The sequence below is a fragment of the Leucoraja erinacea genome, chromosome 4, assembly GCF_028641065.1.
Source record: "Leucoraja erinacea ecotype New England chromosome 4, Leri_hhj_1, whole genome shotgun sequence".
Taxonomy (NCBI): Eukaryota; Metazoa; Chordata; class Chondrichthyes; order Rajiformes; family Rajidae; genus Leucoraja; species Leucoraja erinaceus.
Genome location: NC_073380.1, coordinates 3,451,601 through 3,474,981, shown reverse-complemented (window position 1 = coordinate 3,474,981; position 23,381 = coordinate 3,451,601). Strand labels below are relative to the sequence as shown.

Here is a 23,381-nt window from a genome sequence, read left to right as displayed (position 1 = left end):
AGAAGGAGGAGGAATATCTTTAGACAGAGGTTGGTGAATCTGGAATTAATTGCCACAAACGGATGTGGAGGCCAAGTCAATTGGTATTTTTAAAGCGGAGATTGACAGATTCTTGACAAAGGTTATGGGGATAAGGCAGGAGAATGGGGTTGAGAGGGAAAGATAGATCAGCCATGATCAAATAACAGAGTAGACAGGATGGGCTGAATGGCCTAATTCTGCTGCTATGACTTATTAAGAGCGCCGGAGTTGCACTGTGCTTGGCCGGTTGCCGACTGACCAATGGGTCACAAACTGTGAGGTAGGCTGTCAGAGTATACAGCGGGATATAGGTCATCTACGGAAATGGGCATAGATACGGCAGATCCAAACTAGAGTCCACACAAGTGTAAGGCGTTGCACCGTGGTACATCAAATGTAAGGGGAAAATGTACAACTATTGGCATAATCCTTAACAGCATTGAGTACAAGAGTCAGGAAGTTATAATGCAGCTTTATAGGCCATTGCTAGGTCACATTTGGAGTATGCAATTCCAGTCGCCCCATTGCAGGGAGAATGTGGAAGCTTTAGAAAGGGTGCTGAAGAGGTTTACCAGAATGTATACAACAAAGCTGGAGAAACTCAGCGGGTGCAGCAGCATCTATGGAGCGAAGGAAATAGGCAACGTTTCGGGCCAAAACCTTTCTTCAGACTGATGGGGGGTGGGGGAAGGCGGGGAGAAGAAAGGAAGAAAGGAAGAAAGGAAGGTTTACCAGAATGTTGCCTTGACTTGGGGCTATTCGCGACAGGGAGAGGTTGGACAGACGGATGATTTTTTTTTTATCAGACTTGGCATGCCAGAGGTTTCAGAGAAACATTGATGGAAGTATATAAAATGTTGAGAGGCATAGAAAGGGTAGACAGATAGGACCTTTATCCCAGGAGAGTGAAGTCAAATACTAGATGGCAGAGCTTTAAGGTGAGAGTGGGAAAGTTTAAAGGGGATGTGTTGGGCAAGTTTTGTTTACACAGAGAGTGGTGAGTGCCTGGAACATGCTGGTGGTTGAAGCAGATACATTAGTGGCATTTAAGAGACATTTTGGATATGTAGGAAATGGAGAGATATGGGTTATGTGCAGGTAGATAAGAGTTGGTCTTGGCATCATGTTTTTCACACGGATATTGTGGGCTGAATGGCCTGTTCCTGTGCTGTACTGTTATATGCTCTGTGTTCCATCCCAGGTGAAGACACTGCGCATGCATTTGTACACCATCGTCCAGGTCTTCTGCCTGGCCGTTCTCTGGGCCGTCATGTCCACTGTGGCCTCGCTCGCTTTTCCCTTCGTGCTCATCCTCACCGTTCCCGTGAAGATGTTCGCACTCACCAGGATCTTCACGGATCGAGAGCTGAAATGTGTAAGTGTCCCCGCGGCAGAATGGGACGGGGTTAAGTAAAGGTAACCATGAGGGCAAGCGGACGACCGAAGGGCATCATTAAGTTGGATAGGGTGCAGAAGAGATTCACCAGGATGTAGACACAAGGAACTGCTATGCTGGCACCTTGTGTAGAACACACAGTGGTGGAGTAACTCAGCGGGTCAGGCAGCATCCCTGGAGGACATGGATAGGTGACATTTCGGGTTGAAACCGCTCCCAGACTGAATTCATTGTTAATTATAGTTATTTGTGGAATTCCCAGCCACAGAGGGCAGTGGAGGCCAAGTCACTGGATGGATTTAAGAGAGAGTTAGATAGAGCTCTGGCGGGTAGTGGAATCAAGGGATATGGGGAGAAGGCAGGCACGGGTTATTGATTTAGGACGATCAACCATGATCACAATGAATGGCGGTGCTGGCTCGAAAGGCCGAATGGCCTCCTCCTGCACCTATTTTCTATGTTTATGTCCAAAAGTGTATCACTAGGATGTCAGAGACACAAGGAACTGCAAATGCTATTTGAAGGGTCTCGACCCAAAACGTGATGCCAGCCTTATCCAACAAGAGTGCTGTGAGATTCTCACTCTGGTAGAGTTGCTGCCTCACTGCGCTGGCCCTCGGGTGCTGTCTGTGTGGAGTCTGCACGTTCTCCGGTGATGGCGTGGGTTTCCTCCGGGTGCTCCGGTTTCCTCCCACATCACCAAGGACGTGTGGGTCTGCAGCCTCTGTAAATTGCCCGAGAGTGTAGGGATAACAATGAACGTGGGTGATCGGTGGTTGGTGTGGACTCGGTGGGGGGGACGGGAGAGAGCAGCATTCATTGGCCACCCTTCTGAAGGGCCTGTTTCCGTGCTGTTTGCCCAAACTAAACTTAACAGTTCTCAGAAGGGTCAACAATAAATGCTGCCCAGATTAGAACAGATGAACCAATGATCGTCTATTGTTGGAAGTAAGTGGAGCAGAGATGGGAGTATTGTAGAGAGTTGACAGTGTCATCAGTCAGGAGCAGTTTCTGTTCCATGCCACTGTGGGGCGTATTGGAAGCAGAGGTGGAGTTACAGGGGGAGGGATGTGTGTGACCCCCCCCTCCATCCCCTGTGCCACCGTCCCCGACTTACCACTTTTCCCCCCCTCCCCCCTCCACAGCTGGATGCAGATGACGCACAGCCCACGTTCGATGAGAAGGAGGGGCTGGATGAATATGACGAACTCTCGATGCCCGTGTGAAGCCACCAAACCCAACTCTGATCCACACTGAAGCCGGGCAGGAATGGAGGAGTCAGCCCACATCTGTCCCGCGAAAATCTGTCCTCTCAACATCTGTCCAGTCAACATCTGACCCGGCAACAGACGCTCATTAACACCTGTCAATGTCAACATCTGTCCAGTCAGCATCTGTTCCATCAACATCTGTCCCCATCAACAGCAGTCCCGTCAACATCTGCCATCTGCCATCTTTCAATATCACCACCTACCAGTATCAACCTCTGCAGTGTCAACATCTGTCTGTCCAACATCTGTCTGCCAGTGCCACCATGCCCACCTTGTTCAGTGCCATACTAATGTGCCATGATTGGTCCGAGGTCCACCATGGCTCCCTCTCCCCATGGGCGTTGAGGGTCCCGGTGGGGTGTGGACGGTGCCGGTGGGCCCACAGCTCACAAACCAGGGAATCCTCCCCAGCTCACCGTGGCGCAGATTGGCTCATACCCAGGAACCCGGGGAGGAGTCACTGAGACACAGAGCCTACAGCTGCCCCAAAAGCTTCACTGTGGGAGGGGGGAGATGTGTGGCATGGGGACTCGCAGACCAAGCTGGGCCCAGGGATGTCCCACACACTCCCTACTCTTCAACCTCCACCACCCCCTGTCCACTTCCCCCCCCAACCCCTTCCTCGTCAACTACTGCCCCCTCCCACCCATCACACCCACTCCTTCCCCCATCCACCTGCCTGTCACCCCTGCTCCACTCTGCCCTCTCACCTACCCCTTGACCCCTGCTACGACCTCACCTCACCATTCCCCCAGCACCCCCCACCCCACTGCCTCCTCTAAATCCACATCACCCTCCTTCCCTCCCCCCCCCCCCCACCGCACACCCTCCCACATGCCCCTCTAACCCCCACATGCCCCTCTAACCCCCACATGCCCCTCTAACTCCCACGTGCCCCTCTAACTCCCACATGCCCCTGTAGCTCCCACATGCCCCTCTAACCCCCACATGCCCCTCTAACCCCCACATGCCCCTCTGACCCCCACATGCCCCTCTAACTCCCACATGCCCCTCTAACCCCCACATGCCCCTCTAACCCCCACATGCCCCTCTAACTCCCACATGCCCCTCTAACTCCCACATGCCCCTCTAACCCCCACATGCCCCTCTAACTCCCACATGCCCCTGTAGCTCCCACATGCCCCTCTAACTCCCACATGCCCCTCTAACCCCCACATGCCCCTCTAACTCCCACATGCCCCTCTAAACTCCCACATGCCCCTCTAACTCCCACATGCCCCTCTAACTCCCACATGCCACCATTGCCAGGTGGCCAAGACCCAACTCTGTCCCCACACCAGGGTCCAGAAGCCCTTCCCCCCCCTCCCCCCCCCCCCAACTATCGCCTCTGTGCCATTCACCGCTGGGCTCGTCTTGGGGAAATACTCCCCCTCCCATCTCCAGGGAGCAGAGCTGCTGCTACTTGCCGTGAGGTCTCTGTTGTGGACAGTGTCAAGCCTCCTGGACATGGGTGGGCCTGGACTGTGTTTGAGCTGCATGTGTGGCTGCCTTCTACCTCCCTAGTCCATGTAATTCCAGCAGAGACGCGAGGAACTGCAGATGCTGGAATCTTAAGCAAAACACAAAGTGCTGGAGAAACACAGCGGGTCAGACAGCATCCGTGGAGGGAATAGACAGACTGCGTTTCAGGTCGGGACCCTCCACATTGCACCGTACTCCCAGGACAGAAATGGAGGCGAAGAGGAAGTCTTGGTCAGCGTAAAACGGGTCAAAATTTGCCCGTCTGATTTGTGAGGCTCATTGATTAGGAGTGGGCTGAGTTACCTGTTCCAGGGTGGGTGGAGGGGGAGAGAAACTGCCCCAGCGGGGTGTCTCCTCATGGTCAGAGTCAACTCGGGCTGGGAGCAACCCGTCCAGAGGAAGCAAGAATGTAAATCCAAATTCAGAACCAAACATGTCCAGACAGCAGCTAGCTGTGTTAAAACGTCCACCAGTAGGTGTGAGCGTAGTTCCAGCCGTCTGACTCAACGGATTCATGGGCAGACCATTCGCCTGCACGCATTTGTACCGTGTCTCCCAGAGAACTACGTGTTCCGCTGACAATCCGTCCCGACGTGGGGGTTCCAGTGACGGGTCAAACATGGGCAAGCACTCGCCCCAAACCTCACCCCTGCCCCACACTCCCCTCCCCCCCACTCCCCTCCACCCTGCCCCCCCCACTACCCCCCCCCCTCCCCCTCCACCCCTGCCCCCCCCACTGCCCCTCCACCCTGCCCCCCCCCCCCCCTCCACCCTGCCCCCCCCACTCCCCTCCACCCTGCCCCCCCCCGACTCCCCTCCACCCTGCCCCCCCGACTCCCCTCCACCCTCCCCCCCCCCCCCTCCACCCTGCCCCCACTCCCCTCCACCCTGCCCCCACTCCCCTCCACCCTGCCCCCCCACTCCCCCCCTCCACCCTGCCCCCCCCACTCCCCTCCACCCTGCCCCCCCCCACTCCCCCTCCACCCTGCCCCCCCCACCCCCCTCCACCCTGCCCCCCCCACCCTGCCCCCTCCCCTCCCACCCCCCCCCCCCACTCCCCTCCCCCCTGCCCCCCCCCACTCCCCTCCACCCTGCCCCCCCCCACTCCCCTCCACCCTGCCCCCCCGACCCCCTCCACCCTGCCCCCCCCACTCCACCCTCCCCCCCCCCACTCCCCTCCACCCCCCCCCCCACTCCCCTCCACCCTGCCCCCCCACTCCCCTCCACCCTGCCCCCCCCACTCCCCTCCACCCTGCCCCCCCGACTCCCCTCCACCCTGCCCCCCCCACTCCCCTCCACCCTGCCCCCCCGACTCCCCTCCACCCTGCCCCCCCCCACTCCCCTCCACCCTCCACCCCCCCGACTCCCCCTCCACCCTGCCCCCCCACTCCCCTCCACCCTCCCCTCACCCTGCCCCCCCCCACTCCCCTCCACCCTGCCACCCCCCACTCCCCTCCACCCTGCCCCCCACTCCCCTCCACCCTGCCCCCCCCACTCCCCTCCACCCTGCCCCCCCCACTCCCCTCCACCCTGCCCCCACTGCCCCTCCACCCTCCCCCCCCACTCCCCTCCACCCTGCCCCCCCCACTCCCCCTCCACCCTGCCCCCCCCCACTCCCCTCCACCCTGCCCCCCCCACTCCCCTCCACCCCCCCACTCCCCTCCACCCTGCCCCCCCACTCCCCCTCCACCCTGCCCCCCCCACTCCCCTCCCCCCTGCCCCCCCCCACACCCTCCCCCACCCACCCCCCCCCCACTCCCCTCCACCCTGCCCCCCCCACTCCCCTCCACCCTGCCCCCCCCACTCCCCTCCACCCTGCCCCCCCGACTCCCCTCCCCCCTGCCCCCCCCCACTCCCCTCCACCCTGCCCCCCCCCCACTCCCCTCCACCCTGCCCCCCCCCCACTCCCCTCCACCCTGCCCCCCACTCCCCTCCACCCTGCCCCCCCCCACTCCCCTTCACCCCCCCCCCACTCCCCCTCCACCCTGCCCCCCCCACTCCCCTCCACCCTGCCCCCCCCACTCCCCCTCCACCCTGCCCCCCCACTTCCCCTTCCCCTCCCCCCCCCCACTCCCCTCCACCCCCTTCCCCCAATCCCCTCCACCCTGCCCCCCCCACTCCCCTTCACCCTGCCCCCCCCACTCCCCTCCCCCCCCCCCCCCTCCCCCTCACCCCCCCCCCCCACTCCCCTCCCACCCTTCCCCCAATCCCCTCCACCCTGCCCCCCCCACTCCCCCTTCACCCTGCCCCCCCCAATCCCCTCCACCCTGCCCCCCCCCCCCGCTTCCCCTCCACCCTGCCCCCCCCCCCCCCCCACTCCCCTCCACCCTGCCCCCCCCCAATCCCCTCCCCCCTTCCCCCCCATCCCTCCACCCTTCCCCCCCTCCACCCTGCCCCCCTCCACCCCCCCCCCCCCCCACTCCCCTCCACCCTGGCTCCCCAAAATGTTCCGTGACTTCATCAGATTATTAAATTTTCTATTTATACAAACCAATGTCACTGACTTTAGATTTCTAGTTAAAATCCAAGTGATCTTTTTGTTATCCTGTATATTTTGTACTGTAGGTGTTCACCTTGAATGATCGGTATAAAAATCATTTTCTAGATGAAGCAACAAGTATTTCATTAATGAAATCGACGTGTCCAGTACAGCGGGTCTGTCGCTGTATAGCACGGGTACAGTATCGGTGGGGACGGGTCTGTCGTTGTATAATGGTCGTGCCTCACTCGAGCTTCCTCTGCTCCATCCTGCTCTGAACTGGTCTCACCCTCTCCGCCCGCTGGCAGCGCCGCACCCTGTACATCTCCTCACACCTTTCTCCTGGGCCACAGTTTTTGAAGTCTCCCTCCCATCATGCGCCTGCTTTGGATTTCGACACTTCTGTGTTGTGCTTGTGGACATGTTTCTACGTTAAAGGTGCCAAGTGAAATGTAAGTTTGTACGTTAGCAGTGGTGATTATCTCGTGCCCACTGCTGCGCAGGTTGGTATGAAGAGTTCCCGCTGCAGCGATTTTTCAATGTTAGTGACATTAGGCCCACACTTTTTTTTTTAATCAAAAAATGTATTCAATTATTAATAAATAATATTTACACTACAATAAAACAAACCAGAACCCACCACCATAATACAATACAAAAAATATCCTTAATAAAGTACTATACAACCATATCAGAAATGGGTGGCACTGTTTGGTGAAGGGCCGCTGAGTGTGGACAACACTGGTTTCTCGAAGCAGCCTCGACTTGCCTGCCAGGGTCATACATCAGAGGAGGACTCGCCCACCGTGGATCGGCTCAACCACCCTGAGACACCGACGATGACCAGAATCATTACACCAAGAGCGAAGAGGGCCCGAGGGAGAGGTAGACCAGCTGGAGAAATGGGGGGGGGACCTGGTGGGTGGGAGGGGGCGCGAACAACAGGGTGGCTGCCACATGCGGCGGCAACAGACAGTAGATAGGGCTGTTTGGTACTTTTGTAACTGTCGACGACACTTGTGTACTGCCTAAGTTGTATACGAAACAAAACTAGGTACATGTGACTATAAAGTATTCATTCATAAAGCATAATTCATTCATGGGTGGACGGTGTGATGTACAGAACTGTTTCCTCAGTGACAGCAGGAAACAGAGTTCACTCTGACCGAGCCCCCTGGCCGGGGACATCCTGAGACTATGGAGATGAGCACAGTCTATGCAGTCTGCATGGAAGGACATGCACAGTGACCCTTGCCCGATCCGAAATCCTCCCGGGAAAGACTGTGTCTCCGTCACATCAGACCCTGACTGACTACTTCAAGATGGTGTTATCCATGCTCTAGAGAAATCTGACACCTAGTATGATTAATAAATCATCTGTAAATCATTATTTCTCGGAGGCGGATTTCCTATCGTGAAGTCAAACACAAAATGCTGCAGGAGCTCAGCGGGTCAGGCAGCATCAATGGAGGGAATTGACAGACAACGTTTCGAGTCGGGACCCTCTTGCAGACTAATAATTGATTGATTTGAAAGATAGAGTATGGCAGCATGCCCCATGACCCACTGAGTCCACAACGATCATCTTGTTCACACTAGTTCTATGTTATCTCCCTTCGAGCCAGCACCGCCATTCAATGTGATCATGGCTGATCATCCCCAATCACTATCCTGTTCCTGCCTTCTCCCCATATCCCCTGACTCCGCTATTTTTAAGAGCCTTATCTAGCTCCCTCTTGAAAGCATCCAGAGAACCCGCCTCCACTTTTTTTCTCACAGAGAGGAGTGAGTCTGAAGCAGAAAATTCCACAGACTCACCACTCTCTGTGAGAAAAAAGTGTTTCCTCGTCTCCGTTCTAAATGGCACATGGGACAATTCAAAGAGGCCCAATTAATCTACAAACCCGCACTTCTTTGGGATGTGGGAGGAAAACGGCGCACCCAGAGAAAGCCCACGCAGTCATTGGGAGAACGTCTGAACTCCACACAGACAGCACCCACAGAGGACAGGTAGGAACCTGGGTCTCTGGCACTGTGAGGCAGCATCTTTACCAGCTGTGCAACTGAGCCGGCCATTAACTGTGCTAGTGTGACACTATCCGTTGTAGTAACGTCCGTGTCAACATTGGTTTGGTAACATAGAAACATAGAAATTAGGTGCAGGAGTAGGCCATTCGGCCCTTCGAGCCTGCACCGCCATTCAATATGATCATGGCTGATCATCCAACTCTGTATCCCGTACCTGCCTTCTCTCCATACCCCCTGATCCCCTTAGCCACAAGGGCCACATCTAACTCCCTCTTAAATATAGCCAATGAAGTGGCCTCAACTACCCTCTGTGGCAGAGAGTTCCAGAGATTCACCACTCTCTGCGTGAAAAAAGTTCTTCTCATCTCGGTTTTAAAGGATTTCCCCTTTATCCTTAAGCTGTGACCCCTTGTCCTGGACTTCCCTAACATCGGGAACAATCTTCCTGCATCTAGCCTGTCCAACCCCTTAAGAATTTTGTAAGTTTCTATAAGATCCCCTCTCAATCTTCTAAATTCTAGAGAGTATAAACCAAGTCTATCCAGTCTTTCTTCATAAGACAGTCCTGACATCCCAGGAATCAGTCTGGTGTGACCGTCTCTGCACTCCCTCTATGGCAATAATGTCCTTCCTCAGATTTGGAGACCAAAACTGTACGCAATACTCCAGGTGTGGTCTCACCAAGACCCTGTACAACTGCAGTAGAACCTCTCTGCTCCTATACTCAAATCCTTTTGCAATGAAAGCTAACATACCATTCGCTTTCTTTACTGCCTGCTGCACCTGCATGCCTACCTTCAATGACTGGTGTACCATGACACCCAGGTCTCGCTGCATCTCCCCCTTTCCCAATCGGCCACCATTTAGATAATAGTCTGCTTTCCTGTTTTTGCCACCAAAATGGATAACCTCACATTTATCCACATTATACTGCAAGGAAGAGGAACAGAAGGTGCTCTCACTTGTCGCAGGACCGTGGCTGGATTTCCCACCACGTCCAATCTATGCTGGGCCACACAGACAGGATGATATCATTGTGGATTTGTTTTTATTTCCATTAGCAGAGAGGCCAGGCAGCAGACATTCTAGATTGAGGTGTTGAAAGGAACTGCAGATGCTGGTTTAAAACGACGAAAGACACAAAAGGCTGGAGTAACTGAGCATGTCAGGGAGCATCTCTGGAGAAAAGGATAGGTGACGTTTCTGGTCGAGTCCCCTCTTCAGACGGAGAGTCAGGGGAAAGGAACGAGACATATTGACGGCGGTTAGGAGAAATGAATGGAAGGCATGCAAAAAGTGACGATAATCAAGGAACGTGTTGCACACAATAGGTCATAGTTGGCTGCGATGTGTGATAACGAGTAAACAGACAGAGGAGGTTCAGATTGAGGTGATTGACAAAGAAACAGAGCGTCTGGGAGATACATTTGGCAGCTGTGATCCTCAAGTACAAGATACTGAGTTGGATGATCAGCCATGATCATATTGAATGGCGGTGCAGGTTCGAAGGGCCGAATGGCCTACTCCTGCACCTATTTTCTATGTTTCTATGTTTCTACGAGCTGCCTGCAAGGGTGGTGGATCCCAATTCAATAATAACTTTCGTCATGCATGGTGAAGAAATCTCAGACCAGAAAAAAAGAATGGGTGAGTGAGACAGATAGTTTGCTAGAGTCAGCACGAGTAACATGGGTGAATAGCCTCTTGTGCTTATTACATAAATCGTGGAAAATAAGGAATGGAACTTAATTCTGAACATAGGAAGCTAATATATGTTCCGCAGACATGACTTTAATTTAGAGATGCAGTGTGGAAACAGGCCATTCGGCCCACCGAGTCCGCACCGACCAACGATCACTCGTGCACTAGTAATTGTCATCCCAATTTCACATCCTACACACGAGGGACAATTTGCAGAATCCAATTAAACCTACAAACCTGCGTGTCTTAGGATGTTCAGTTTAGTTCATTGTCACGGGTACTGAGGTACGGTGAAAAATCTTTGTTGTGTGCTAACTGGTCAGCAGAAAAACAAAACATGATTGCAATCGAGCCATTCACAGTGTATATGATAAAGGGAATAACGTGTAACATAGAAACATAGAAAATAGGTGCAGGCCATTCAGCCCTTCGAGCCTGCACCGCCATTCAATATGATCATGGCTGATCATCCAACTCAGTATCCCGTACCTGCCTTCTCTCCATACCCCCTGATCCTTGGATGTTCAGCTCCCAGCCTTGGTCACCCTGGAGCCATGTCTCTGTGATCCCAACTATATCATAGTCATTAATAGCTATCTGCATATTCAACTCATCCACCTTATTACGAATGCTCCTTGCATTGAGACACAAAGCCTTCAGGCTTGTTTTTACAACGCTCTTACCCCTTGTACAATTATGTTGAAAAGTGGCCCTTTTTGATTTTTGCCCTGGATTTTACACCCCTCTGTCTCTCTGCTCACACATTTAAGGAACCCACCAACTCTTATTCTCTGTTTATTGTTTTCTTCTTTCCCCCCTACATGTTGGGTCTGAATGCTTCCCTTCTCTGCCTCCTGCCTCACACCCTGTCCACTAGCTTTCTCTATTTGAGTCCCTCCCCCCAGCCGTTCTAGTTTAAAGTCTCCCCAGTAGCCTTTGCAAATCTCCCCGCCAGGATATTGGTCCCCCTCGGGTTCAAGTGCAACCCGTCCTTTTTGTACAGGTCGCACCTTCCACAAAAGAGGTCCCAATGATCCAGAAACTTGAATCCCTGCCCTCTGCACCAGTCCTTCAGCCACGCATTTATCCGCCACCTCGCTCCATTCCTACTCTCACTGTCGCGTGGCACAGGCAGCAATCCTGAGATTGTTACATTTGCGGTCCTTCTCCTTAACTCTCTTCCTGACTCCCTAAATTCTCCTTTCAGGACCTCTTCTCTTTGACCATGATAACTAATTGTTCTTGTGTTGAGCATGGCTGTGCAGCTGATGCTTTTGTCTGGTGACATGATGTTGCCCTGATCTAACACCAGGTGGCTTATTTTCCCTTTTAGTTACCGGGTTGAAGTTTGCATCCCTGGCTAACTTGTGCCCACTCGCCATACCTCACAGGTTGGCACCAGGAACAAATCACAGAGGAAGGTCAGAAAACTCTCGGACATTTCAGCTCTGCTTCCTGCTCTCCTGTTCTGGTCGTCCCATTACAGGATGGATGTCTGAAAATGTTGCCCATTCCTTCTCCCCTGAGATGCTGCCTCACCCGCTGAGTTACTCCAGTATTTTGTGTCTACTTTCGATTTTACCAGCATCTGCAGTTCTTTCCTACACAGGATGGATGTGGTCACTTTGGAGAGGGTGTAGAGGTTTACAAAAAAAATGTCTGCATTAGGGGATATTAGCTATCAGGATAGGTTGGACAAACTTGGATCATTTTCTCTGGAACATCAAAGGCTGAGGGGAGACCTTAGAAATATATAAAATTACGAGGCATAGATAGGGTAGACATTCAGAACCATTTTCCCAGGATGGAAATGTCAGATTAGAGGCATAACTTTAAGGTGAGACGTGCAAAGATTGAAGGAGATATGCGGGGAAAGTTCTTTAAGCAGAGTTTGGGGTGCCTGGAACCTGCTGCAAGTGATGGTGGTGGAATCAGATATAATAGCATTGTTTATTTGGGATTTAGACAGACACATCAACAAACAGGACATAGGGATAGAGACCATGTTTAGGCAGATAGTTTAATTAATGTCATGGTCAGTAATGGCATGGTGTGCCGAATGGCCTGGGTTCTATGCTGCATCAGGATGGCATGGATAGGATGGGCCGAAGGGCCTGTTCTGTGCTGTACAGCTCTGGCTCTGCAACAGTACAGTACAGGAACAGCCCATGGTGTCTGTACTAGCAAAGTTGGTGCTGGTCACAGCTCCATGTCATGGTTCAGCTGCTTGTTGTTGAGTGAGTGGCAGTGTTTGCTGATGCATTCACCTCTGCCTCTCGTCTCCCCAGATCAGGAAGTATCGCACACTGAGCGAGCTGCTCAACGTTGCCAAAGAGATGGTGAAAAATCCGTACAAGGGCAAGAAACTGAAAGTAAGTGTGAGTCCAGGAGCACACACTGACATTAGTGATGGGGACAGACTTGGCCTCAACATTGCTTTTGTAACCAAACAATATTCATTCTTGAGCTCACAGTGAGAGACTTCCTCATAATAATCGATAATCCAAGGAGTAAAGATAAGGGACACATCATCATTTAGTTTGACAACAGTTCTGTCCAAGACCTCGAGAAAATGCAGAGTTGTCGATGCAGCCCAGTCCATCACACAGACCAGACTCCCCACCATCGACTCCATATACACTTTATGCTGCCTCAGGGAAGCAGCTAACAATATCAAATGTCCATTCACATCCTGGTCATTCCCTCTTCTCCCCTCGCCCATCGGGCGAATGGTACAAAAGCTGGAAACTGCACAGTGTCAGACTGATGAACATCTACTTCCCCTTTGCTATTAGGTTTCTGAATGGTCTTTCCGTATGCTAGGGTACTGTCCGATTCACCTCTACCCCATTGTGGACATTAGACTATTTGTCCAGAACTATAAGGATATCAAGCTGCAAAACTATATTCTGTACTCTGGTAATTTTCTCTTCACTCCATCTTTGTACTTGAGTTTGATGATAGTATTCATGTATAGTATTATTTGATTTAGTTGGATAGGTTCTTTATGAACTAAACTTAGTTTCTTTGTTGAACTAAATTAAGGCGCATGTTGCAATCAAAAGCGCTTGAACAAGCTTTTCACCGTAACTACATGTACATGACAATAACAAACCTAAACCTATGGTGCCATTTATTGACTGGTGGAAAAGTCAATTTAATGCCTCATATCATTAAAGGAGGGGAGTTTAAGGGAGATGTGTGAGGTGGGACTTTTACATAGAGAGTGGGATAATGCAGAAGATAGGCACAAAATGCTGGAGAAACTCAGTGGGTCAGGCAGCATCTCTGGGGAAGAGGAATAGCTAAGTGTTTCGGATCAACCCCAGTCATCAGACGGAGATAATGTACCTTGGAACATCAAATTCTGGTAAGAATACAGACACTCCTTGAGGTGCAACAGGTGGCTTATGTAACCTTGCACATCTGTATTCAGGCTTTATTTCAGGCTTGCATCGGGAACCAGCTGACAATGCTGGCAGTGCTTACCCAGGCCCTGGACACTGCTGAGGCGGTTAATACTTAGAGTTGTTTCAGGAAGGGGATTCCAATGTGCGTATCGGTTCATGGAACAGAACCTTGTGTAAGCTAGGGAGTGCCTTTAGAGGGGATGAAGCATTGGGAGCCTTTGATATACAGGGAAACGTTGGGTACATTGCAGAGTTTTGGCACTGGTGCAGATGGTAGTGAAGAAGGCGTTCGGCATGTTTGCCTTAGAGACTGAGGCAATCAGAGTAAGAATCATTTGGACATTGTGTATGGTTTTGGCTGCCATTTTACTGACAGGATGTGGTCGTGATGGAGAGAGTTCAGAGGAGATTCATTTTGGGATGTTGCCAGGATCGGAGGCTGCAGTTATTTAGAAAGATGGGATGGGCTGGGTTCATTCTCCCTGGAATGCAAGAGACAGAGTCCAATGGATAGCGGAACTGACGAGGAATATTTAAGGCACAGATTGAAGATTGTTGGTGAAGAGAATCAAGGTGTCTGGGGTTAGATCAGTCAATGTATTACTGAAGGTGGAGCAGGCAGGAGGGACAGAATGGGAACTGTATTCCTTGTTTGTAAAAAATGTCCCAAAGCTCAGGATAAGTGTGGAGTTGATGTTTGGTTTAACTCTGTCCCATTCCTGGTCACTATCATTGATTGAAAGTAGACATTTGTTCAACGTTGGAATGCCATTCTTTATTTCAGAGGCATCCTGACTTTCCCAAGAAGCCACTGAATCCGTGCTTCCGAATCTTCATGGAGGAGAAAGGCAAGTATGCCAAGGTTCGCCCGAAAATGAGCAACATGGACATGTTGCGGATGACACGAAGCTAGGGGGAAGTGTTAGCTGTGAGGAGGATGCTAGGAGGCTGCTAGGTGACTTGGAGAGGTTGGGTGAGTGGGCAAATGCATGGCAGGTGCAGTATAATGTGGATAAATGTGAGGTTATCCACTTTGGTGGCAAAAACAGGAAAGTAGACTATTATCTGAATGGTGGCCGATTAGGAAAAGGGGAGATGCAACGAGACCTGGATGTCATGGTACACCAGTCATTAAAAGTAGGCATGCAGGTGCAGCAGGCAGTGAAGAAAGCGAATGGTATGTTAGCATTCATAGCAAAAGGATTTGAGTATAAGAGCAGGGAGGTTCTACTGCAGTTGTACAGGGTCTTGGTGAGACCATACCTGGAGTATTGTGTACAGTTTTGGTCTCCTAATCTGAGGAAAGACATTCTTGCCACAGAGAAGGTTCACCAGACTGATTCCTGGGATATCAGGACTTTCATATGAAGAAAGACTGGATAGGCTCGGCTTGTACTCGCTAGAATTTAGAAGATTGATGGGGGATCTTATAGAAACTTACAACATTCTTAAGGGGTTGGACAGGCTAGATGCAGGAAGATTGTTGCCGATGTTGGGGAAGTCCAGAACAAGGGGTCACAGTTTAAGGATAAGGGGGAAGTCTTTTAGAACCGAGATGAGAAAAACATTTTGCACACAGAGTGGTGAATCTCTGGAATTCTCTGCCACAGAAGGTAGTTGAGGCCAGTTCATTGGCTATATTTAAGAGCGAGTTAGATGTGGCCCTTGTGGCTAATGGGATCAGGGGGTATGGAGAGAAGGCAGGTACGGGATACTGAGTTGGATGATCAGCCATGATCATATTGAATGGCGGTGCAGGCTCGAAGGGCCGAATGGCCTACTCCTGCACCTATTTTCTATGTTTCTATGACAAGGATCATCTCCAAGAAATATAAGGAGTTGCCAGAGAAGGAAAAGGTGCGAAGTTATCGCAAGGTTTAGTGTCACAGAACTATGGCATGTGCCAGTCCCCAACTAATCCTACTGTCAGGGTGAGGAATAGTTTTTGAACTTTATAGTTTTACAGTTACAGAGAAAAAGTACCAGGTCTGAAATGAGGTAGGTTGGAAGATCGAGACTGCACCCTAGCTTATGGGAAGACCGTTCAGTAGTCAGATAACAGTGGGGAAGAATCTGGTGGTACATGCTTTTAAACTTTTGTATCACCTGCCCAACAGGAGAGAGGAGCAGAGGGAATGACTGGGGTGTGAGTGGCCATTGGTCATGTTGGCTGCTTTCCCAAGGCAATGTGAAATGTAGATGAAGTCAATGGTGGGAGGGTCTGGTACGTGTGACCGACTGGGCTACATCCTTGTGGTCTTTTGGCACAGCTGTTGCCCAACCATCAGTGATACATCGTGGTACGATGGTTTCTTAACCAATCTCCATGTTTTCAACCTGAAACCTCCTTCCCTACCCTCCACCTTCACCTTCACCTTCCAGATCTACTGTACTAGTTCATATGTCATAGCAGAATTAGGCTATTCGACCCATCGTCGACTCCGCCATTCAATCATGGCTGATCGATCTTTCCCTCAACCCCATTCTCCTGCCTTCTCCCAATAACCTTAGATCCCCATACTAATCAAGAATCTGTCAATCTCCGTTTTAAAAATACCCATTGACTTGTGGCATCCACAGCCGTCTGTAACAATGAATACCACAGATTCACTATCCTCTGACTAAAGACATTTCTCCTCATCTCCTTTGTAAAGGTATGTTATTTTATTTTGCCCTCTGGTCCTAGACTTTCCCATTATTGAAACACCCTATCCGCATCCACTCTATCCAGGCCCTGAGGAAGGGACGCTGACCCGAAACATAGACCGTGTGTTTTTCCACAGATGCAGCTGGACAGGCGGGATGCTTCCAGCAGTTATGTTGATGAGCAAAAACCAAAGTGGTGGAGGAACTCAGTGGGCCTGGCAACATCTGTGGAGGGAATGGACAGGCGATGTTTCGTGCCGTGACCCTTGTGGTGATCTGAAAGTGGCTGATGGTTTTGTGACCATTGGGAAGGGGATGGACACAAACTGAGGAGAAATGTCACATTCAAATCAGTTAGATCAGGTCAGGCAGCATCTGTGGTGGGATTGGGCAGACAGCGTTTGGGTCAGGACCCTACGCTTTGATTTGTGGCCCGTTGATTTCTAACATTGGATCCCTTTGTGTCTTCTCACAGCTTCCTTATATTGAGCAGTTCTAGCAGGAACATGATCTCTTTGGGCAGGCAATGACCAAGTTCAGGTACCGTTAGAGGTTCATCAACATCTGCTACTAATTAGCTGCTGCTCTCGGCTCTGGTGACCCTGCAATGAACTTGCATACACAAGTGTTCATTGTCTTGGTGACACAGGGTGGTGAATCTGTGGAATTCATTGCCACAGACGGTGGTGAAGGCCAAGTTATTTTTAGAGCAGAGATTGACAGGTTCTTCATTAATAAGAGTGTCTAAGGTTGCAGGGGGAAGGAGGAAAGATTGAAAAGACTAGGCTTGTATTCGCTGGAGTTTAGATGGATGAGGAGGGATCTTATAGAAAAATATAAAATTATAAAAGGACTGGACAAGCTAGATGTAGAAAAAAATGTTCCCAATTTGGGCGAGTCCCCAGGGGCCACAGTCTTAGAATAAAGGGGAAGGCATTTAAGACTGAGGTGAGAAAAAACGTTTTCACCCAGAGTTGTGAATTTGTGGAATTTCCTGCCACAGAGGGCAGTGGAGGCCAAGTCACTGGATGGATTTAAGAGAGAATTAGATAGAGCTCTAGCGGCTAGTGGAATCAAGGGATATGGGGAGAAAGCAGGCACGGGTTATTGATTGGGGACGATCAGCCATGATCACAATAGATGGTGGCGCTGGCTCGAAGGGCTGAATGGCCTCTTCCTTAACCTATTTTCTATGTAAGGCAGGAGAATGGGGTTGAGAGGGAGAGATCTGCACTGATTGAATGGTGGAGTAGACTCGATTGGCCGAATGTCCAAATTCTGCTCCTAACACTTATGAACACAAGGAGCTGCAGATTCTGGAATCTTGTGCAGAACACAGTGCTGGAATAACAGTGGGTCAGACAGCATCTGCAGAGGACATGGATAGGTGACGTTTTGGGTCATGACTTCTTCTGAGGAGAACTTCTTCAAACTAGTCGTACCTTGAAACGAATTTGCAGTGGAACAGTAAACTGGAAAACAACAGACTGAAGGATTTTGTTTAAGAAAGAACTGCAGATGCTGGAAAATCGAACGTAGACAAAAGTGCTGGAGAAACTCAGCGGGTGCAGCAGCATCTATGGAGCGAAGGAAATAGGCAACGTTTCGGGCCGAAACCCTTCTTCAGACTGAAGGATCCCTACCAAAACATCACCTATCCATGTCCTCCACATATGCTGCCTGACCCGCTCAGTTATTCTAGCACCCTGTGTTTGCATTCATTATCTTGCCTCAAGGAAAAGAGTAGGCGAGACAGAAGGCAGACTGACTGTCCTTAAAAAACGTTGCAAATGCTGGAGTAACTCAGCGGGTGAGGCAGCATCTCTGGAGAACAAGGATGAGTAATATTTCGGGTCGAGATCCATCAGTCTGAAGAAGAGTCCAAACATGAAACGTCACCTACCCATGTCCTCCAGCACTGTGGTTGGTGAGGGCACCAGCAGCGTGTTTGTATTCCTACTATTTTTTTGTTTTTTTAGTGTCTAAATTTATGTTTTTAATGTTTCTCGGTGTGTCTTGTGTGTGGGGTGGGTAAGGGGAAACTGTTTTGTTCTCCTCCTCCACGGAGAGGCGACCTTTTCCATGTCGCCTCTCCCGTGGCCTAACATCTGCTCAAGGATCGGTGCGGCCTTTCCTGGAGACGAGCCCGGGGCTTCAGCAGCGGGCGCAGCGTGGACTCTCGTCGGGGAGCGGGCGAGCTCTCGCCAGGGGTCGCCGGAGGGGAGTGCTCATTTCGCTAGCACGCGGCAGCTCTGCGGAGCTCCAGCTGGCGGCATCCTGGGCCTGGGATCCCTCGTTGGGGACCCCGGAGAAGAACTCGGACCGCCGGCCAACTTCTACCGCGGGCGCGGCGGGGACTTACCATCCTGAGCGAGGTCCCGCGTCGGGGATCCCTGGAGATGAGCTCTGACCACCGGCCCTGCAGTCCGCGGTACATCTTGCTGCGGCGCGGCGGGTACTTTAAATCTTCGACCGCTGGCCTGCGGCCTACGCCATCTTGAAGCCGCGGTCTCCGGTGGGGAGGCACCGATTCAGGACTTTCCTTGTCTGTACATCTGGACGCCCACAGCGACGACTGCGGAGGGTTGAGGTCCCGACCACGGGGGGAAATGGAGGACTGACCACATTTTGTGCCTTCCGCCACAGTGATGAATGCTATGGTGGATGTTTGTGTTACATTTTTATTGTGTATTCTTTTTTATTGTACCGCTGTTGGCAAATTCATTTCACTGGCACTTTATGTGCAAGTGACGAATAAAACTTGACTTTTTCTGTCCTGAGTAAGTTTGTGTTTTTTCAGATGTGAGTAAATCCTATCTCTAAGAAACTTCCCCTTTGGGAACGCTCCCAGTGATGTTAGACTCACACATCTATAATTTGCCAGATTATTCCTATTGCCCTTCTTAAACAAAGGAGCACCATGTCAAACAAACCAGTCGCTCTCCTCGGCCAAAACCCAGCTGAGATGCATCTTGGTCGTTTCACTGTAGTTTGTATCTTTACCTGGTTCGGGTAGATCCGTGACTTCCTCACCAAGGCAATCAAATCAGTTCTGTCCGACATGGCTGAGGGGTGCCTGGTGTCGCTGGGTCAAGGAGGCAGCAGCCCACTGCAAACCCCATGTACAAAAAGATTCACAAGGGCCTGAGCTACAGGTTGAGGAGCTCCTGTCACCCCCAACTTCCCCTGCCATACCCAACACCTCCACCCCATATAAGGGATGTCACCGTGACCTCTCCCCTGGGACCACGACCCCTTGCCCTGGTTCCTGCATCACTGTGATGTGGAGCCTGTTGTGGGGTCTGCTGATGGTGGAAACACTACAACCCTCATCCTGTTTATCCCCTCAATCATGAAGGAACCGCAGGAGGTTCTGATGGGCGAAGGGACCTCAGTTAATGGATCTTACACGACAAACGTGTTCCCTTATTGATTGTACCATTCACGTTTACATCGAGGACAAGACAATCCAGGCTGGGACGCAGCCTAGAACCTTGGCTCGAATCTTGCGTTTGAAAGTTAGACAGTGTTTTTTTGCTGAGTTTTCTGTGCGGAAAGTTGGTTCATGTAACCATGGGTAAAGCAGCATGGTGAGAAGTTCTGTAGTTGGAGCATCATTCACCTCCAATGTATGGGGAAAGGCCATCACACCAGACACACTGCATGGGAACAATACCTGTGTTGTGGGTTTTGTTAGTTGGAGAAATCAAGTTTTTTATTGAAGTTACAAGGTCCAAAATTGAGTCCGATTCTAGCCAAGGCAGCAGACAACTGCACCATAAAACTCTGCTCAAAACAAAAATGTGTCTGGATTTTGTTAAACTCTTAACATCACTCACTCGTGGGACAGCATAGAACAGTACAGCACAGAAACAGGCACTTTGGCCCACAATGTCACAATAGCTCAAGCTCTTAGTTAAAAAAACCTTCCGGGTACATCTTTAAATCTCTCCCCCTCACCTTAAACCTAAGCCCTCTGGTGTTGGAAAGAAAACAATCCAACTCTCGTCACTGCCCCATGAGTCGTCTCCCTGTCCTGACTGACGCTGTGATGTTCAGTACTGACGCTGGTGAGGCCCCAGTTAGTGTCCGTGTTCAGAGGGTCTCATCAAATGTGGTCCTGTTTTTGTGCCACTTGACTCTATGGTCTTAAATCATCCCAATCACCAGTGTATATTTCAGTTCTGACCAATTTGTGGCAACAGATCGAGACATTCCATTTATCCCCAATCATCCCAAGGCACTGAGATCGACATCAAAGATGTCACTGAGTTGTAAAGGATGCAGAAGAGATTCACCTGGATGGTAACTTGGCTTGAGTTACAGGGAGAGGTTGGAGAGGCTGGGACTTTTTTCATTGGAGCGTAAAAGCTGAGGGGTGACCTTATTAAGGTGTACAAGATCATGAGAGGCATGGATAAAGTGAACACACGCTCTTATTCTAAGGTAGTTCAGAGAAGGTTCACCAGACTGATTCCTGGGATGTCAGGACTTCCATTTGACGAAAGACTGGATAGACTCAGCTTGTACTCGCTAGAAATTAGAAGATTGAGGGGGGATCTTATAGAAACTTGCAAAATTCGTAAGGGATTGGACAGGCTAGATGCAGGAAGATTGTTCCCGATGTTGGGGAAGTCCAGAACAAGGGGTCACAGTTTAAGGATAAAGGGGAAATATTTTAGGACTGAATCTGGTGAATCTCTGGAACTCTCTGCCACAGAATGTAGTTGAGGCCAGTTCATAGGCTATATTTAAGAGGGAGTTAGATGTGGCTATAGGGATCAGGGGGTATGGAGAGAAGGCGGGTACAGGATACCGAGTTGGATGATCAGCCATGATCATATTGAATGGCGGTGCAGGCTCGAAGGGCCGAATGGCCTACTCCTGCACCTATTTTCTATGTTTCCATATCTTTAACGAGCGGCCAGAGGAAGCTATAGAAGCGGACACAAATACAACGTTCAGATGGGTAGAAAAATGATCACAAAAAGCTGGAGTAACTCAGCGGGACAGGCATCAACACTGGTGAGAAGGAGTGGGTGGCGTTAGAGTCGCTACCTCAGCAGCAGAGACCCAGGTTCAATCTTAACTATGGGTGCCATCTGTACGGAGTTTGGTGTTTGTCCCCATGACCTTGTAGGTTTGTACATTAAAGGGCCTGTCCCACTTACGTGACTTTTTTGGCGACTGCCGGCACCCGTCACAGGTCGTTACAGGTCGCCGGAAATGTTCAACATGTTGAAAATCCAGCTGCGACCAGGACAAGGTACGACTCTTTGGGCAACTACTCATGACCATACAGGCTTCACCAGGGTGTCACCTTTATGGTCGTGAGTCGTCTCCTAGTCACCCAAAGAGTTGTAGCGTCTTTCTGGTTGCCGCTGAATTTTCAACAGGTTGAACATTTTCGGCGACCTATGACGGGTGCTGGCAGTCGCCAAAAAAGTTGTGTAAGTGGGACATGTCCTTTGGTAAATTGTAGATTGTCCTGTGTGTAGAATAATTTTAGGGTACAGGGAATTACTGGTCATCGCAGACACAGTGGGCTGAAGGGCCTGTTTCTATGCATCTCTAAAGGCATTTGGACATATATGGGGATAGGGAGAACTTAGAGGGATATGGGCCAAATGCGGGCAATTGGGCTCTACCCAACTTGGCTGACATAGACAAGGTAGGCTGATGGGTCTGTTTCCATGCTGTAGAGCTCGAAAACCCATAATATTACCCCCCCTGCCGAGACCTGGAACACTTTCACCTTTCCCAGACCAACATGTGCAATGCAACATGAAAGGTTCAGGCTTTCAATGATGTTCGACACACACAGTGGAGGATTTCCTGTATTATTTATTCCCAGGCATTGTATAATCCCTTCCTACAGCTCACAGCAATCTGCTACAGCCACAGTGGATTGACACCCAGATTTGAAAGCGTACAGGATTCTAGCCCATGAATATTTCCCCATTGTGGTAAACACATCCCCAGACCCACACCCACCCCTCGTGGGCATTGTATAAACACACGGAGATTAGTAAAAAAAAAAACCATTACACCTCAAACACACGTCACCCCGATACCAATGGACATTTCAGAATCGCACCAGTTCCTCAGTCGCTCGTATTAACCCACAGCCAAGAAACCCCACCACCCTCCACACCCCCACCCCAAACTGCACTAAAACTCTGTTCACCCCCCCACCCCCCCACCCCCCCCCTTCCCTCCCCCTCTGTCCGACATCTCCATCCAGAAAGCATTCTACACACCAGGCACTACCGACACCCCACACACTACACTTACCATCTAACTACAGTCAAACACATCCGGTCAGCACACTGACCATTGGCGTGAGTCATTCTCCCCAACAGGCTGGGGGAGGTAGTTCTCACCGTCTCCCCGTCGCCCGATACCTCACCATCAGCGCCCTCAACCACGGGACAGTGGCGCTGGCCATGACCGCCAACCCAATGAATGGTTGCTGCCTGAAACGCCGACTGCCCATTGCCTCCTCCACAGATGCTGCCTGACCCATTGAGTTGCTCCAGCACTTTGTTTCCATCGTCCAGCCCCCCCAGCCCACCCCCCCCCCCCCCCTGCCCACGCACCCCATCCCCCCCCTCCCCTATTTCATGGGCAGAGGATCATGGTTGATTCTATGGTATAAAAGCCTCCCACTGTTAAATGTATGTCATGCACAACTCTGCCTTTTTCCAGCCACTCCTCAGATCCCTACACAGCTGCCCCAGTGACAGAGGATACAGTGGCCAGTGCAACCGGGTTCCCTCTGCAGGGGAGGCTGCATGAACACGGCACACACCACGCATGGCAGCACCCTCCCCCCCCCCCCCCCCCCCCCCCCCCCCCCCCCAGGCTGAGGGTACACCCACCCTAATACCAGCACATTTCAAATACTGCCCCACCTCTGCTGCTGCTTGCCCTGGTCTCACCTCATC

At 51.1% G+C, this 23,381-nt stretch overlaps 1 protein-coding gene and 1 long non-coding RNA gene across 2 annotated transcripts in view; one reads left to right on the top strand and one right to left on the bottom strand.

The window, feature by feature from the left end:
* Window positions 1–4,875, top strand: part of LOC129696099 (anion exchange protein 2-like) — a 92,308-nt gene extending 87,433 nt beyond the window's left edge. The window contains 2 exon segments of the mRNA XM_055633550.1: window positions 1,223–1,396; window positions 2,563–4,875. Coding sequence (XP_055489525.1) covers window positions 1,223–1,396; window positions 2,563–2,643 — 255 coding nt within the window. The 3' untranslated portion in view covers window positions 2,644–4,875.
* A 15,247-nt stretch (window positions 4,876–20,122) lies between these two features.
* LOC129696098 (uncharacterized) lies at window positions 20,123–22,606 on the bottom strand. The gene is made up of 2 exons (XR_008723275.1): window positions 21,896–22,606; window positions 20,123–21,592 (listed from the first exon to the last, which is right to left on the bottom strand). It is a non-coding gene; the product is annotated as an uncharacterized LOC129696098 (long non-coding RNA).
* Window positions 22,607–23,381: the final 775 nt, after the last annotated feature.